Source organism: Sceloporus occidentalis, unplaced genomic scaffold (genome assembly GCF_023333645.1).
Source record: "Sceloporus occidentalis isolate IW3139 unplaced genomic scaffold, rSceOcc1.0.p SCAF_4, whole genome shotgun sequence".
Lineage (NCBI taxonomy): Eukaryota > Metazoa > Chordata > Lepidosauria > Squamata > Phrynosomatidae > Sceloporus > Sceloporus occidentalis.
Genome location: NW_028316984.1, coordinates 78,203,180 through 78,222,568, shown reverse-complemented (window position 1 = coordinate 78,222,568; position 19,389 = coordinate 78,203,180). Strand labels below are relative to the sequence as shown.

General features: G+C 42.1%; 1 protein-coding gene across 1 annotated transcript; it reads left to right on the top strand.

Moving 5' to 3' along the window:
• The first annotated feature begins 6,765 nt into the window (after nt 1–6,765).
• Nucleotides 6,766–17,532, top strand: LOC149314035 (olfactomedin-like). Its single transcript, XM_089523356.1, has 5 exons — nt 6,766–6,804; nt 8,748–8,924; nt 12,981–13,190; nt 15,864–16,035; nt 16,616–17,532. Exons 1-5 carry the CDS (start codon nt 6,766–6,768, stop codon nt 17,530–17,532), a joined length of 1,515 nt encoding a protein of 504 aa, XP_089379482.1.
• Nucleotides 17,533–19,389: the final 1,857 nt, after the last annotated feature.

The window sequence follows — 19,389 nt, the reverse complement described above, 5'->3', positions numbered from 1 at the left end:
AGGGCTACAATGGAGTGACTGGTTGGAGTCCATATTTCATCAAGAGCCCTTTCCTTTGGTCCCTGTTATAATGCTATTGTATAATGCTACTAAGAGATAGTAAGACATCATGGGAGATCATATAGGTCACTTTTCCTGTCTTTACAGGATTGGTTTGTAAATCCACAAGGGAAGGGCTAAGCTGATGTAACACACAAACAGCAGAGAAAGACATGTGCAGGATGTAGAACTATGAGAAAGCAGAATATCCTGAGGCCACCAACTTTCGCATTAATCTGCTTGTACACTGAAATCCTCTAAGGCTTTTCCACCATTGCTCTGTCTTCTGTAAGACAAATGAAAGGGTCTTACAGAAAATCAACTGATATAAAAAATATGGAACTGAACAATACCATGGGCAGATACTATGGGCAGTTAAAAAGACAAATGAATGGGTCTGATAGCAGATCAAGCCTGAACTCTTACTAGGAGCAAAAATGACCAAACTGAAGTTGTTGTGCTTTGGAAACATGACTTAAGAGGAAAAAGTAATGCTCAGTAAAACAGAAGGCAGTAGAAAAAAGAGCAAAGTCACATTACAGACTCCATCAAGGAAGCCATGGCTCTGAGATTCAAGAACTGAGAAGGCAGTTGTTGGTCAGGGAGAAGGTTGGTTCTCATCTAAAGAATCACAGTCAGCTTTCTGTGCCATGTTTCAGCTACAGAAGGGCCTCAGTCTTGATATTATTCCAATAGATTACTGCCATAGCAAAATCCTGTGGAATCCTGGGATTTGTAATTTAGGGAGTGGCATTTAGAGTTCTCAACCAGTGAGTCCTTGAGCCTCACCAAGCTACAAACCCCAGAATTTCACAGGACGTTGCCATTGAATCAGGCCTGGTCCCCTACTCCTATCTTCCACATGTGGCTTCTACATCATATCAATCATATTTTTGAAGCACATGGAAACATAGAGGTATTGAAACAATCTTTATTGCACCTCCACTTAGGGTTGCCATATCCCGCCGGGGGGCGGGACATTCCCAGTTTGGGCGGTGCCATCCCAGTCCCGGTCCGGTTTGGTGCCCAAACCGGGACGGCCCCGCCCACTGCGGCCACCTCAGCCCCCGCGGCGGCTCCAAGGCCTTGCTGAGGCCTGGGAGGGCTCTCCGTGGTTGGAGCTCCAGCTGCGGAGACGCTCCCTCCCGGGCCCCAGCGAGACCTTGGAGCCGCCGTGGGGGCTGAGGTGGCCGCAGTGGGCGGGGCCGTCCCGGTTTGGGCGCCAAACCAGACCGGGACTGGGATGGCACCGCCCAAACTGGGAATGTCCCGCCCCCCGGCGGGATATGGCAACCCTAAGTGGAGGTGCAATAAAGATTGTTTCAATACCTCTATGTTTCCATGGGAGGAGGAGGAGGCCGCTTCCCACCGCGGCGATTGCCGCGATGAGGAGCGGCCCCTGCCTCTTTCCCGGCCTGGGAGCTGGCCAAGGCTTCCTCCCAGACCGGGAGGAGGAGGAGGCCGCTTCCCACCACGGCGATCACCGCAATGAGGGGCGGCCCCCGCCTCTTTCCCGGCCTGGGAGGAAGCCTGGGCCGGCGATCGCGGAGCCCTGGAAGGCCTCGCCAGGGCTTGGGAGACACTGTCTCCCAGGCCCCGGCGAAGCCTTGGAAGCGGGCTCCGTGATCGCGGAGTCCTCCAAGGCCTCTCTGGGGCCTGCAAGACACTGTCTCCCAGGCCCCAGCGAGGCCTTGGACAATGTTTTGAAATGTAGGACCTTTTTTTTTTAATTTCCTGGCCAGGAATTTTTTTTAAAAAAGGTCCTACATTTTAAAACATTGTCCTACATTTGTCCCGGTTTGGAGGTCCTCGGGGATGGCAACCCTACCTCCACTTCAATACTGGTATGGTGCTGCACCATATGTTGCACTGGTATCTGCACTGCCCCGCCTCTGTGCTCTCCCTATTATTGCCCTACTTAGGGCATGCAGATCAATTGGGTGGAAAGGTGGGGGATAAGAGATTTAGCAGCTGAAGGATGGAGCAGCATCCAACATCCCCAGAGATGGTGGGAAGGAGTGATTGGGCAGTAGAGGGATGGAGGAAGAAAGATGAGGCAGGAGCAGGGCAGGAATTGGAGAGATTGGGCAGTGGAGGGTTGGGGAGGAGAGATCGGCTAGTGGAGGGGCAAGGGGAGGAGAGATCAAGTAGTAGAGGCAGGGGAGAGCAGATGGTGGAGGGGCAGAGGGAGGAGAGATTGGACAGCAGCTGGTTTCAGGAAGGTAAAGGCAGCTGTGATGGCTGCAAGGAGGAGGGAGAAGAAGAGCAGAAGCTCGACCACTCACACAACATGAATACCTGAAAAGCAGAACTGCAGCAGAAGGGATTTGCCTCTCCAAGGCAGTCATGGAGTGGCAGCAAGACTGAGGGCCCATTGACAGGATTGCCTGTCAATCAAAAGGTGCACAACAGTAATGGTTTCAATACATGCCAGCTCCAGGACAGTCACAAAGTCATGTGATAAAATTCAACCATAGACACTATTATCCTGCTTTAATTCCACTTTTCTATCCTCATGTGATAGTCTCTTTAGAGTGAGGGACTGGGGATCCTTGCCACTTGTCAGCTAATTCTTGGTCCTGTCTTGGATAACCCTGTCTGGGATAACGCTTCTAGTCACCAAAGTTCCTAATTTATGATAGTGGTTAAATCAGACAGACCACGTTAACATCAACACTCCACTTAAATATCTTCAAGTCTTAGAGTTCCATGTTACTCATATGGGAAGGAATGGACTCGATTCATATAGATAGATATACATATGTATTCCCCTCAGGGAGAAATACAGACATAGCAATGTTGGACACTTCAACTTTGTTACATTCGATAATATTATATGTAAGGTATCAAAGTATTAAGTCATATAGCCACCATGTTCATCTGGATTTTTATTATAATAAACAATTATCCATGACAGAATACAATCTCATTTGTTGCTTTCATGAACTAATGCTAGGCAAATCATGAACAAACCTTAACTGTATTCATAAATCTACAGCGATATATATAGTATAATAATAATGGATAAGGCTATATCTCCTAGTGTTACCAGAACCAGCACTTTAGGACAGCCAGTTAATGCTTATCAGTAGATTTTCTTGGGAAGGCTACATGTAGTTTTCTCTTCCCGCATCGGAGGCATGCTGAATAGCAGTTCTTAACACTTTTATTTCCTTTTGAAGCCCACTCAGTGTCTAGGTTATTCAAACCAAAGTTTAGCTCTTATCTTTTTGTTCTGTACACTTGGGTCTAGAGCACACCCCACTTTTAGCATACACCCTACTGCCTATTTGTCAAGTGTCCGTAACATACTAACTCACAGGGTGATCTAAAGCCATTCTTTGCAGTTTTTATTCACATTCTATAGAAACATCTGGAATTCTTCCCAAACTTGAAACCTAAACAAGCCTTTTCATAGATAGAATCATAGAGTTGGAAAAGACCTCAAGGGCCATCTAGTCAAACCCCCTGCCATGCAGGAAATCTAAATCAAAGCATCCCTGACAGATGGCCATCCAGTGTCTGCTTAAGGACCTCCAAGGAAGGAGACTCCACCACTCGCCGAGAAAGGGATTTGTTCCACTGTCAAACAGTCCTTCCTGTCAGGATGTTCCTCCTAATGTTGAGGTGGAATCTCTTTTCCCGCAGCTTGCATTCATTGCTCCGGGTCCTAGTCTCTGGAGCAGCAGAAAACAAGCTTGCTCCCTCCTCAATATGACATCCCTTCAAATGTTTAAACAGGGCTATCATATCACCTCTTAACCTTCTCTTCTCCAGGCTAAACATCCCCAGCTCCCTAAGTCATTCCTCATGAGGCATGATTTCCAGACCCTTGATCATTTTAGTCGCCCTTCCTTGGACACGATCCAGTTTCTCGACATCCTTTTTAAATTGTGGTGCCCAGAACTGGACACAGTATTCCAGGTGGGGCCTGACCAAAGCAGAATAGAGTGGCACTATTTCTTCCCTTGATCTAGACACTATACTTCTATTGATGCTTCTTTTTTTACACTGAAAGCAAAATGAAAAAGAAATTCTGCTACCAAATAATATTAATTTTGTCAAGGATAAAATGACTGAAGGAACCAACCATTTCCCTGAATTATGTTTAAATTTTAGGCGTGGGTAGCGCCTTGAGTAATCCAATTTTGGGAGACCAATGGCCCAGAAGCTTAATTCAGACCTTGAAGTGTCAGAATGTGACCAGCCATAGGCTGCTATAGCATCCCCTTTAATTCCTTGAAAATATGCCCTGAGCTGAATCTGTATCCTGGGGGAGAACCCTTCTGCCTCTGAAAAACATCTAGGGGTAGCCATGTTGGCCATATAGCAAATCTAATAACATCCAAACAATGATACTTTTATTGGATTAACCAACATGCGCAATTACATGTTGCAAGCTTTCAAAGTCACATTGGCTTCTTCATCAGGCAAACAGGAGAAAGAAATTGAAGATGTTAGTCACAGGCCTACATTTTCTGTTTCTAGTTTTAGTTCAGATGGAAGGGAGGGCTATCTGCAGGCTGGCATCTCCCCCTTTGGCCATGTGATCACTGGTAGATTTTCAAAGTCAAGGAAATTTAATGTCCATTTGCAATTCAAAGAAGAAGTTTCTTACTATCTCTGCTTAGATAAGAGCAAGGATTTTCCTATTCTTGAAAAGGATGTGTTTTCTCTGCTCCCAGACAGCAGAAACTCGTATTGTCTGCTGACAGTGGGTTTCCTATTAGGGAAAAAGGAAGGAGGACAATCTTGTTGCCTCTAACTGGTGCTGATCTTACAAAGTTCCTAGGAGATCCAGATGACAACAAATCACCTCCCTGTGCCCCCTCCCAGGTTCTGTGGAGGAGGACAATAATAATATTTATTTATTTATTTATTTATTGCCCACCCAATCACAAGGAATCCAGGCAGGTTACAGCAATAAAAATACACAGAATACAATAAAATAAAATACAATAAAATAAGATAAAAGACAGTGATGTAAGTTCTAGAATTCACAGCTAGACCTGATGGAACTGGGCCTGTCTTTTTCACTCCCTCCCAGGTCTGATGATGACAGTAGGTATGGAAAGAGGGTTCTTCTTCTTGAAGCAGGAATTTTATTTTAATTAATTTTAATTTAATTATTCTCATTAAATTTAAGAGAAGAAATGGTGGACAGAGTGACGTAAGTCACAGTAAATGCGGAGAGGAACTAGGTAGGGAAGGCCTGCCGGACGAGATCTCTCTTAAGAGCCTTCTTAAAGACTGTAAGAGTAGAAATGTCATGGATCTCCTTCGGCAGGTCATTCCATAGCTTCGGAGCAGTGGTGAAGCCCCTCTGGGTGACTGAAGTTAACTTAGATTTTTTTTGGCTGAAGTAGATTCTTCCCTGAGGACCTTAAGAGTGCAGGATGGACAGTATGGAAGAAGGCGTTCCCTTAGGAATTCTGGACCCAAAGCACCTTGTATTTTGCCCGGAAACTAATTGGCAGCCAGTGGAGGGATTTCCAAACCATTGTTATGTGATCATTACGAAAAGTACCTGTAATTAACCTGGCTGCCATATTTTGTACAAGTTGAAGTTTCCGAACTTGGCACAAGGGTAGCCTCATGTAGATTGCATTACAGAAGTCCAATTGAGAGGTGACCAGCACATGTACTACTGTTTCAAGGTCTCCCGGTTCCAGGAAAGGGCGCAGCTGGTGTATCAGCCAAAGCTGATAACAAGTGCTCCTGATTATCACACTCATCTTAGCTGACAGCTGAAGAGATGTGTTGAGGAGCATCTCCAAGCTGTGGATAGAGTCTTTCAGGGGAAGTGTGACCCCATCCAGAACTGGCTGACATAACTCCATACCCGGGCTCAAGTTTCCTATGACTACCTCCGTCTTACCTGGATTCAGCTTGAGTTGGTTTTCCCGCATCCAGTCCATTACGACCCCAAGACAGGCGTTCATAGGGGAGATGCCATCCTTAGTCACTGCATCAGTCCGAGACATAGAGAAATATATTTGGGTGTCATCAGCATATTGATAACATCCCACCCCATGTCTCTGGATGATATCGCCCATATGGAGTGAAAGCAGTTTTGACACCGAAGTGCCAGGTGGAAAGCATCATCCAGCACTTTGGAGAAGAACTTCATGAAGTCAGGAAGCATGGCCGCACCCCTGACACCATGAAGTCCACAGAGAAATTGGGGGTTGAAATTACCCTACACTAGCCCATTCTACTTCTACCCATCTCTGGTATTAAGACCACATTGGACAATAGGTTTAGCCATGTGATGCACAAAGAACATCAATATTGTGATATATTTTGCTTCCCCTCCCCCATTTTGTTTCCTTTCCTGGCATATCTATGATTTCCATTTCAGGGTTTTGCAACCAAAGCAGAAACAGGATAAAACTCACTAAATAGAAATCCCACATGCTCTCTTGATCAAAAATTAACTTAAAATGTGGTCTAAGCAGAGGCGTCCCAAAGCACAGGAAGACTCCTTATGACCTACTTGCACATCATAGATTTCATCTGATCAGACCTAAATGCCTCTTCAGATGGGCGCATAAACTGTGCAAAGAAAACTAATTTTAGAAAGTTCATAATGTCCCGTTTCATCATATCCCTAGGAAAAGTCCACACTTGATCATGCTGCTCCTTCCCCCAGTTGCCTGTTTGATTATAAATAAGGTTCAAAAAACTCCTTAGACTTCACTTAGCAAACTCTCAGAAACAAATACCATGTTTTGGCTGCTTCTGTGCCTCACTGTGACCTCCTTGGTGAGTATTTGTATGTCATCATCATCTTTTAAAGTCAGAGTCTTTGGTTCTTTAGCAGCCATCTTACCAGCTACTAGTGAAACTTACCCATTGCTATTATTGATGCTAAGAAATGTCAGTCTCTGCTAGCTATACAAGTGTTAGAAGACACAACAATTAATATAATAACTTTATTACTGCTATTTGGCCAGCACAGACACAACAATTTTTCCTATATAGTCCATTCCCACACAATAGCTTTCCATCCAGCAACGCCCGGCTCATTTAAATGCAACAGCTTTCTCAGTTAGTGAAACTAGCAGAAGAATTTGTGGACCAGTTGGGGAAACAGTCTGCAGTTCAGGAGTTCCCCAAATACTGTTCAATTATTTTTAACGTAGTAAGTGAGAAGCCATAAGAAGTGGAAAGCAAGTTGCACTTATGCCTCTGGTTTTCCCTTCTATGTGACTCGAGATGCTTCACAGAAAATTGATCTCCCTGACCCAGATAGGGCAATATGTGAAAAGAGACAAGCTGCCAGCTCTGTCTAGTATTGCAGATGTGATTGTCATCCATGTTTGGCTACTGGGGCTGCATATATGGTTCTTTTCACAGGAATGGATAGGGAGTTAGACCTACTCCAAAGATTCATTCCTACTAGCTTTTGTTCCTACCAAGCATCTCTCTCTTCAAAGCTACCTCTTCAATCAGAGATCGACAATTTTAGAAAAAAGCATAGTGTAAAAATATGCTAATCATTTTTATTAGATATAAAGTTTAATGGAAATCTCTGGCCTGTTACAGACAGCCAAAATAAAGCTGCTTCGAGTCACAGTGGAGGTATGGTGTTTCAATGATGCATGCGTCCTAAGAGTCCAGAAGCCACACCAAAGGGCTTAGGGCTTGAGCGTGGCTGTGGTGCGACTTCTAGACTCTTAGGACGCATGCATCATTGAAACACCATACCTCCACTGTGACTCGAAGCAGCTTTATTTTGGCTGTCTGTAACAGGCCTCTGTTTCCCATTTACCCAGTGTGCATTGGATGTCTTAGGGTTTGCCTGCACAATTAAAGAAAAATCCTTATTCTATTCAAATAGAATATGATCCACCACATGCAATTTGGAGCAGATTGGGCTTTTTGTTACCCCCCCCCCTAAAAAAAAAGCCCTCCACAAACTGCAGAAAAAGGTGTTGTGGTTTTTACCAGCGTATCCTGGAGTATCTGGGAGGATGCACATTTATTGGAAAAGAGGAAGACTGTATTACAGGTGGATCAATTCAATCAAAGCCACAGCCTTGAGTTTGCAAGATCTTAGCAGGAGAGCTGGTGACTGGATCTCTTAGAGGTCTCTTTCATACAGTTATCGTAAGTCAAAGTGAACTTGATGGGAAAAAACAATACATTGCCTTGGGGTCAATAGAGGGTTGAGAGGCAGCAAACAAGAAGGAATGAGACAAAAGCGAGTATAAACTGGAAAAGATGCCAATGCTGGTAGATCAGTCTCTTGTCATTCATGGCATACAGATCTGGCTTAAGCATGTGTTTGCACCACACAGTTTGATCAGACTCATACCACTTTAGTTGTCTTCACTAATCTGACAGAATCCTGGAATTTGGAGTTTGGTATTCAAAATTCTCTAATAGAAACCTCTTGTCCATTTCTTTGAAGTAAAGCAATAGAGCTCTTCATCAGCAGATCTAAAGTACTGCCTCAAACTACCGCTAAAGTAGTATCCTAGTGCTATAATTATGTAATTCATGCAAACCCATACTAGGAACATTAGTGGAAGAATCCTGGGCCAAACGCAAGGTGGAGGGTTCATATCAGAGCAAAATGGTGAAAATGTAGAGAAAGGAGAGTATTCAGCCAAGTAGCCAGACCTGAAAGTCTAGATAAAGACTCTTAAAGTAAAGTGTCTCAGCACTAACATCTGTTTGCACTTTTGTTTTCCTCATCCTAGGTCACAGCAGATCACATAATCTTTCATGAAATAGATGCAGCAGCAAGGGACGAAGACAGTAATGCATGTTTCTGCAGTTTAGAGCTGCCTGACGATGCCTTCCCTTCACATATGATTGATTTCCTAAATGATTCCTACAACGACCTAGTCAATACTACTAACAGAGATATAATTAAGGTAAGGGCCAAATGATCATGCTAAAGCATTTCTCACAGCCTAAAAACTGTATAGGTATATATGTATCAGGGGCAGGGACAAACATCTCTTCTAGAGTGGTTACATGTCTCACTTGTGGAGGACAGTCCTCTATTTGAAGATGTCTCCTGTTTTAGAGGTGAGGAACCTGTGGCTCTTGGCTCATGAACTCCAGTTTCTATCAGCCCTTGCTAACCTGTCTGATGGTGAAGTGTGATGGAAACAGTAGTTCATCAACATCTGGATGGCTAAAGGATTCTATAGTTCAAATCTGATGTGGGGAGAATGTGCAAACTGGAGTATACATGCGTGTAAATGTGTAGTACCCATTTGTCATACAAACGTTGATGGCATTCCTTTTAATCTACTGAATGTAGTACCACCATAGGGCAATTCTCCCCCCTCCCCTTGCTGCAAATTGTTGGGAAATGTTATAAGGAAGATGGGAGAAACTGTACTAATGCGAGGCTGGAACATGTAATGTACTAAATTGAGTGGGATAGAGATTTATTACATTATATTTAATTTCTCCCACATTTGTCCAGGGTAACTTTTTCTCTTTCACACACACACATGCACATGCATGCACATACAGTTCAACAGCTTTCTGAGGTACATTAGGCTAAGATGTGATAACTGGCCCAAGGTCACACAGTTGAACAGGGATTTAAATTTGGATGTCCTTTGTCTAGGACCAAAAAATGTGCATCCTCCAAACCTGGCAACACTAGGAAGTGTGAGGACCGCACTAGGTGACATCTCAGAGGGGTGGCATCCGATGGGACAGTATATCTGGACTGGCATGGGTAGTGGGCAAGCAAGAAACAGCGCATCCTCGCTTCTACAGCAGTCGCAACTGACCCTAAATGGGTCTTCCAGAGGCTGCAGGGCCACCACCCCCTCAGTAGCAACAGCTGCTAGGGGCTGGTGTCATCAGGGTGCAGCATGGCTGCTCAGAGAGCAGCCAAATGGGACCCTGAATGGGTGCTTCAGAGGCCGCAGCATATCCCAGCAACTAACTGTCTGGGTGGCCAAGGGTGAGGGGAAGGCAAGGCAGTTTGCTTCCCCCACCACCTGGGTGGCACAAACATCAGTGATGCCGCTGCGCTCCAACTGTCCCACCTTGCTAAGGACAGTTCCAACAGTCCCTCTGTCATCTCACTTTTTCAGCTGCTTTTGAAATGTTCTAGTTTCTTTCTCTTTCTCTCACATTCTTCCTTTGCCCTCAGTCTACTTCAGCTGCTGCAAATAGAGAGCAAAGTACAAAACTAGTTTGGACTCAGTTTACTCGGGGGGGGGGGGGGGAGAAAAGGAGGGGTGGAATCTTGCCCTTCCCAGTAGGTTCAGGCAAAAGCAAACTAGTGCAGCCCCTCCTAGCTTTTGGATTCTTCTTCATAAATAACATTGGCATTGTGACCACACTCTGATGTTGCTTGAATGAATGTGCTCCAGTTTTCATTTGTGACATGTTGGCAGGTATGAAAATACACCACACTGATAATTAATTATACTATGCCTGTCTTAAGTGAGGCCAAAACAGAAGACTGATAAAGACAGCACTCACTTCACTATTGCGTCTTAACTCTTACATTCCCAGCCTACAGCATGAGAATGATAACACCAATCTACCCTACATGTAGGTTCAGAGCTAACTTATTTAAAGACAGTATCATATCTCAGATGATTCATAAAGCTTTCTGGCTGAGACATGGACTCAGGTCTCTCCTGTTTAAATTTTAACTTCTGTCTGCTATAACACCGACTAGCTTTCAGTACTGGTGTATCACTGCTACTTTCTTTGTAACTAGCTGCAAATGGTTTCCACAGAGCATAATAGCACTGTATTTTACAGCAATTTCCTCCAACCATGACCTAGATTAGAGGTAGAGAACTTGTGCTTCTCTAGGTATTTTTGCATTACAGTTCTATCCAGTTACATCTGTCTGGTATACTTTTACCAGTTGTGTCTCTATCCTGTGAGGTCTTGAGATTTGTTCTGTGATGAACTACCCAGAATTATGTGCTAGCAAAGTTTAATCCACTGCCCTGATCTGCTACAGAGAATTTTACGTACTTTACTAAAATACAAATTCCAGGATTTTATAGGATCATGCCATGACAATTATATTGATGTAAAACAGTCATAACCTATGTAGATACACTTTCAGCTTGCATAGCCAATGGTGAGAGATGATCGAAGACATGATCCAATAATATCTGGAAGGCCACAAGTCATCCAAAGCTGTTCTGGATGAACCAAGAACCTTTCCAATGTTCATTAAAAGCTTTATCTCTGAAGCTGAGAGGTAAAATATTAGTGAACAGCAACCATAAAATCTACCAGACGAGTGGTGATAAATACTGGTGTTGGTAATCTCTTAAAAGAGTCAAAGAAAGAAAAGTATACCTTATGTGGACAATAATTAATTGTCCACATAATTCTCATTAATTTTTATTTTCCATACTGTTTCATGAAACTGCAATCACCCACTTCTTGTCCTGATTTGTTTAAAAAATTGTACAGAATAAGTGTTGTGTCTTTAGATCAGAAATATTTCAGATAAGAAGTTTTAAGATTTTTTATAAAAAGTATTTCTTAAAAACAGTGACCAAAATGCAGTGGGATCCTAATTCTTTCCATATCCAGAGCATATTTAACATTTGTAATGTAGCAAATGAGGTTTTTTTTTTACTATTAACAAATTGTTATTTTTCATGATGGTATCTTTCAGTTTTCATTTGGCATGATTTGTGTATGTGTATCTTGCCAGTTCAACAAGAAGCTTCAGCTTAACTGAATAATTTTCAAAATAGGAACATGTCTAGATACCCTGTTCAACCAACTTTTTGTTCATGTTCCTATCATTGCTAATGTCATCTTTCCCATCCTATGTTATTGTTCAAGAAGCTGTTTTTCTGTTGATAGGAGACATTCATTCTATGTTAAAATATCTATTGCATGGGTTTTTCTCAGTGTATATTCAGTGTCTCAATATTTTGTACTCGAAGGCTTTAATGGCCTGCATCCATACTTTTTTCTGGCTTTTTTCATGCTATGTGGCCATGTTCTAGAAGAGTTTATTCCTGATGTTTCGTCAACATCTGTGGCTGGCATCTTCAGAGAATAAACTCTTCTAGAACATGGCCACATAGCCCGAGAAACCCACAAAAAACTGTGTCATTATTGTTTATTCGATTTACAATTGAGCATTTAATATTACCAAATCATTTATAATTTATTTATTGTGTGCACAATAAGGCGCTTCTGTGCACTTCTAGCACTTTTCACTATTTGCTTTTGGCTCAGTGTTATTTAAGGTGATAAAATGGCATCCATTTAATGAGGGTATACCAAGTAACCTGTGTCCTTTAGGAAGGTCTGTTTTCCTAAGTCATCACTACACATGTGAGAATCCATACTTTTCTGGAGAGATAGATGAGCAGCAGCGCTAAGATAAGAACAAACACAAGTTGCATTAAAGGATTCAAGTTTTGTATTCTGAGAAAAGGCAGATGACAACCATTTCATAAGGTTATGTGGACTCTACATAAAAACTGAATGTAGACTGATGACCCCACATAAAGGCTTAAGTGTTATCACGAGAAAAGAAAGCCAAATGGAGTGGGAAAGTAGCAGCTTTCTCAGGGCCTCTTTGCATCCTATCATAGTATTTATATTCTCTTCCCAAGGGAGGCAGTCATAAAAGCATGCCTTTTGTAGTGCTGGAAAAATCTGTTCAACCAAAGGCACACTTTTATGATTGTCTCCCTCGGGAAAGAATGAAAGTGCTATGATGGCATGTGGAGAGGCATGGAGAAAGCCACTATGCTCCCGTTCCATTTCAGCTTTCTTTTCTCATGCGATAAGGTAGAACAATACCTGTTTTTTAAACTCTACCCCAAAAGTAAATAGATGGGAATTCTATCCAAAAGGGCTACTGTGAGAACAATGATGGCTATGACAACATTGTGCGAATGGGATGTGGAAGGTTTACAGCTCAGTACGTTGACTTCAACTGTTAACTTTTATTTCTTTAGATTATAAATATCACAACTAACATAAAGACACTTACTGACACATTGAAAAACATAACTAGCACCGTAGAAGAAATGGAGAAGAATGGCGTAAAGGATGAAGCTGATTACCTGGATGTTATAAATCAAATAGATAACTTGAAGAAAATGGTTGACGATCTGACTGATGTTCTAAATGGAACTGACAATGGGATAGAAAACTTACTCAACCAGGTAGATGAAACAAATGTTGAGAATGGCATTGTGAATATCAGCTGTACTTTGATTTTTAAAAAATCAGGATGATCAACAAGATAATGCACTCAGTGAGTTAGGAAATGAGGGGAGCAGATTGGACTACAACTCCCAACATGGTCACTGGAAGTTACAGTCCAAAAAAGTGACTGCTCCCAAATTTTGCACCAAATTCCTGTATTCCAAGGCAAGAGGGGATAAAATTAGACCCTGGACTGCAACTCCCAGCATTCCTCAACTCTTCAACACTAGTTAGGGCTGCTGGGATCTACAAATGTAGAATGCCACAGGATTCCTGCCTCTGCCCTAAGAGGATGGATGCTTTCTAGGATTCCAGCCAGCTTTACACTAAAAAAGAAATCCATATACACGTATAAGTAGACTCAAGATTATACTCCAAGGTGGTTAAAATGTTTCCAAACAAATCAAATGTTTGTATCCAGAATACATGTACCTTGGGTCTGTATGGGAGAAAGGCAGGATGTTAAATAAACAAATATAGTTCAAGGAACCATGATTAGCAGAAAAAAAGTGAAGACTCACTTTTCTAGTCTTCCAAGGAAAGGGGGCATGCAGTGTTAATGGGCTGCTACAATATTGCATTTTGGTATAGACAAAGTCCAAGATAAATAGTACAAGATACCCACAGAAAGGCCAGAATGGATTGTTCTTGTCTAGGGGGAAAGTGTGGGTGCACTTTTAATTGGGAGGGGGATGAGGCCCTTTGGGCAGTGTTGGACTACAAATCCCAATACTCCTTACCATCAACTATGCTTGCTAGGACTGCCGGGTCTTGCAGATCAACAATGTCTAAAGGGCTGCATGATCCTCACTCCTGACTTAAATAGCCAAGATATGCACAAGATAGAAAGCTGAATGTGTTACACTTGAAACCCAAGACACCTTGTTTCCTAGGAGTCTTACATGTGGAATAAGTAGTTAGGCAGTATCAGCACTTATGAGGAAGGGCAGGATATGCATCAAACTAATGAGAAAATAAATAACAACCTTTAGATACATGGTCTACCCCCAAAAAGTTCATTGACTTCTATATTCCAAACAACAGCCATGGTAAAAACTTACTAAATCCTAGAGTATGCAGTTTAGAGAGGCACGTTTAGAATTTTCAGCCAGAGGGCTCCTCTAGCGTCTCTGATTAAACTAAAAAGATGGATGGCTGACCGGGGTTTTTAAGTTGTTTTTAATATGTATATTGTATGTATTGTTTTGTATGATCAATGGAAGGGCGGTATATAAATAAATTTTTTATTATTATTTTATTATATTATTATTAAAAAATCCCAAGATTGTATAGAATACAGCCATAATCCTTATAGTGGAATTATAGCACTATACTTGTGCAGTATGAAAGGGCCTCAGATATCCAGAGAGATTGCCCCACAAATGCATACATAACCTCAAGCCCACTCCACTCCATACTGCTTTCTACATTTCTTCTTTCACACAGAGATATGAGATTATGGAGATGATCACATTGCTTTTAAAGTGCCTTATCCTCAATGGGATAAAAGTGCATTTAATTTTAAAACTGGGTGTTATCTCATTTGCCGGTGGCCGGACAAATGCAATCGATATGCAGCCTGGAACCCAGCTGCACTTATCCAGTGGCTTTTCAAAATTGGCAAAATCTCATTTTTGAAAAACCACTGGATAAGAGCATATAGATTGCATTCGCCCAGCTACAAGTGCCAGTTTTAAAATTAAATGCGCCTTTATCCCAGTGGAGATAAGACGCTTTAAAAGCGATGCGATCATCTCCATCATCCTCAAATAGTGTGATTTAGTACATAGGCCCTCTTCCTGATATGGCCTAGCCCATTTGTGAGCAACAACAGGGGCTGGGGCATATTTCAGCTTTCTAAACCCAATGCAAGCCTCCCCTGCTTCCAAAAACAGCACTGGATGTGACTAGAAATCCGGCTCCAGTTTCAAAAGATTGCTTTGCGGGCAGAATTGGGTAGTAAAACTTCTTTTAAAAGAGGCTTCCAGGAGCAGAATTTCTGATTTTTTTTTAGTTTGGAAAGAACTGTGGGTAGTGACAGAGGCCACTCATTCCCACTCATACCTCATACCTTGAAAACGTAAGATCTATAGCAAGCAGTAGCAATAGCAAATACATTTCTATACTGCTTATCAGTGCACTTAAGCACTCTCTAAGCGGTTTACAAAGTGTAAGCTAATTGCCCCCAACAAGCTGGGTACTCATTTTAGTGACCTTGAAAGGATGCAAGCCTGAGTCGAGCTTGAGCCCTTTTGCTGGTATTGAACCCACAACCTTATGGTTTGTGATTTGTGAGTGAGTGGCTGTAGTACTGGCATTTAACCATTGCGCCACCAGGGCTCCTTTGGGATCAGTTCCCATCTATCTATTAAGAGCAATAAGCTATTCACCCCAGCAAAGGAAACACTTATGAACAGAACTTTTGATGGAGTCTCCAATACTATCTCTATTGCCATTAACCAGCCTCTGCTGGTTAACTTTCCCTTTCATGTCAGTCAGGATAGATGCTTGGCCTTCTCTCATACATTCACTTGGGATTAAATTATTGTTTTCCCACAGATAACACTACTGTGATGAAAAGCTGGTTGGTGACATGGTTGTTTTATCAAAAATGTGCCCCTATGTTTTAGGTCAACAATGTTTCCAGCATGGTGTGGCAACTAGAAACCTTTGATAAGAACAATGTGTTAGTGACACGTAGGGAATTGGCCACAATTCGGAAACAACTGGCTGAATGTGAAGAAGCTGCTGGGAACCCCAACTTTGGCCTCCCTTCGGCTGGCCTCTTGCCTCCTGAGTATGGTAAGTAGCAAAGGAAAAATTTGTTAATGAACTGAGGCTGCAAGTTTCAGTCCACTTATGTTCAAACATCTGACAAACTTAATCTTCTTTCTCATCCTCACCCTTAACAGACAATTATTCTTGTCTTCTGTGTAAATGTTGGGGAGGATATGCAAATCTTTATGGATTCCTCAGTCTAGGTCTTACTACTGTCCCATTTTTTGGATTCTCTCATGGGATCAGTTCCCAGTCTATACAGGTGGCGTTCAGTACAGAAGGTGGTTAATTTACACTGTTTCTACAGACAGTTCATTATAAAGGGAATACATAATGAACAGAATTAGTGATGCTACAGTGGAGGGATCTGGAAACATTATGCAGAGAAAATGTGGCTAGGGCAGATGTGTTCAAGTTGATTCAGTCAAAAGTTGGTGGGCCTAAATAATTTCCTAAAAGAAATGTGGTACAATTGGCAAGGATTTTGTAATTATTTCAATCCCTACCAAAGACACAGGAAACAAAACAAAAACTACCCAAAAATATTGCCAGGAGAAATTGTCAGCAGTAATAAAAATGCACTTTCTTTGTATTACCATAACAGGTAAATGTGAAAACAAGAAGTTGTTGAATGTAAGTAAGCCCTTCATAGTGAAACTCAACTGGCGAGGTTTCAGCTACAAATATGGAGCTTGGGGAAAGGACTTTGCTATTGGGAACAAAAATCCAGACATGTATTGGGTTGCTCCACTAAACACAGATGAACGTCTGATGGAGACTTACCGCCTCTACAATGCATATACAGACCTGCTGTTGTACAGAAATCAAATAGAGAAAAGCCTTTCCCAATATGTCGGTCTCACCTGGAACTATATCAACTGTGGACAAGGAAGTGGAACAATCTTATACAATGGCAGCCTCTATTACAACTGCCACAACACCAGGAACCTGTGCAAGCTGGATATCACCACTCATGACCTGAAACGCAAGGCATTAGAAGGTGCTGCTTTCAACAACTGGTTCTCCTATCAAGGGGTCAATTGGCAGGACTTTGATTTTGCTGGGGATGAGAAGGGCCTATGGGTCATTTATGCCACAGAAAGCAGAAAGGGGAAAATAACTATTGCTAAGCTTGACCCCAATAACCTGAATATAATTAACAAATGGGACACCTCACTGTTCAGGCCTAATGCAACCAATACCTTCATGATCTGTGGGGTCATGTATGCTCTCAGGCGAGTGAGTGCACATTCAGAGAAAATATTTTACACATTTGACACCAATACAGGCAAAGAAGGGACTTTAGACATCACCATGGAAAAGCTCTCAGACATAGCACAAAGTGTGAGCTACAATCCCAATGATCACAAGATATACATGTATAATGATGGCTACCTGGTCACTTATGACATGATGTTTGAACGCCTGCCTTCAAAAACAAGGCGCAGTGTGGCCAACCAGTATGAGCCAAATGCTGTTATAGCAATTGGCCAAGGCCAGCAGAAGTATGCAATGGTATGAGAGAGCGCTAAGACCAAGCTTGTGTGTCACTTAGTTATTGGCAAATCATTTCAAAATGTTTAAATAAAACAAAACAAAAAATGTAAGAACATTTGTGGCCGCCATCCACCATACTAGAATGGTACATGGGAGTATAGGCACATGATACAAAATGCCATCCATTGTGAGAACAAATATTTGTATATCTATCAGAGCCTGGATGTAACATGTTACAAGGAACAATATTATGAGAAATGTTTTAGGGGATGAAAAGAGAATAGTTACATTCCTTTTGAAAAGCATAAGCAAGGGAATTTTGTTTTTTAAAAGAGGCTATTTCTTACATTAAATGGATTAAAAAAAAAACAGAATGAAGAAGCAACCCACAATGTGCAAACAGGTTAATGGGGAGAAGCAGGGACGTAGCCAGGATTTTGGGAAGGGGAGGGCTTGGGTGTGGCGATGTGTGCATGCCACAGGCGCGCACGCCATTCGTTATATTCCAGCGCAGCTTCAGCGTAATGTTTGATTGATATTATTTTTAACATAAAATAATGGCAGGGGGGTCTGGACCCCACAGCTGCATCACTGGTAGAAGCCTTCTAATATTAATTGCAATTAGTTGCTTTTTTAGGTTTTGCAGTTGTTAAGAGCTACATAACACACTGTAACATTCCAAGCTCTGAGATAGATATAGAAGGATAGACAGACAGGTTTATCTCTGACCCAGTTTGTTCTGTTTTCCAAGGCTTGAACGGCAGCCCCTGCATATGAGAAGTTAGCCTGATTAAACTTTTTAAAGCCTGTCTATAGTCATAGTTACTGCCTCATATTTCTAACAATCTCTTGTGTGGATACTGCACAAGTAGTCTGCAGCATAATTATCCTTCACTGACTCAGCTGTTTCATGCTGTGGGTGGATATGCCAGCACATGGGTCCCACTGTGGGCGAAAGCTGGCATATAAATGAAATAAATAAATAAATAAAACCACTCCAGTCTTAATTACAATAGATGTGCCAGTGCTTGCATTTGGGCCAGTTTCTACCATAAAAGAAGGTGGACTCTTCATATTTTCAATCCTGTTAGTTGCTGACTCAGACAATGAAAATCTTTAGCAATAAAAGAGTGTCTGCACTTCTATGGCTGCCATAACACAGTGAGATGTTGCACTAGATGCCTCAAAATCTGACAGAGGTGTTTGTTGTTCTTGTTGTTTGGGTCATTTAAGTTATAATATTGGGTTAAAGATTCCCGGGGCAAGGGAAACATGGTGGAAAAACACCAGGAGCCTAAGACACTGTTGCTCAAATAAATGAAGATAAGGAAGGAAAGAAGGTAGGCAGGCAGGCTGGCCGGCTAGCCAGAAAAATGAAGAAATGAAGGAAGGTTCTCTGTGGTACTGATGCTAATGTGTGGTAAGAAAGCCAGCATGGTGTAGTGGTTTGAGCATAGAATGACTACTCTGGAAATCAGGATTTGAATCTCTGCTCAGCCACGGAAATCCAGTGGGTGACTTTGGGCAAGTCACATTCTGTCAGCCTCAGAGGACGGCAAGGGCATATCCCCTCTGAACAAATCATGCCAACAATGCCCTGTGATAGGTTTGTCTTAGGGTCACCATAAGTCCTAAATAACTTTAAGGCACACAACAACAAATAAAAAGTGGGAGAACAGGAACACAGGAAATCCTATGAATCCTTTTGTGTTCATATGCACAGACCTGAGGAGCATCAGTTATACACACTTAATATATACAGTGAGTCATCAATCTTAAAACTGCAAAGATAAAAGGGAAAAGATCATGAAAAAGCTGTCTTCCATCAGTTATTTTTTAGATCCATTTGAACACTGAGGTTGCACGCACTTCAGTGAAGAG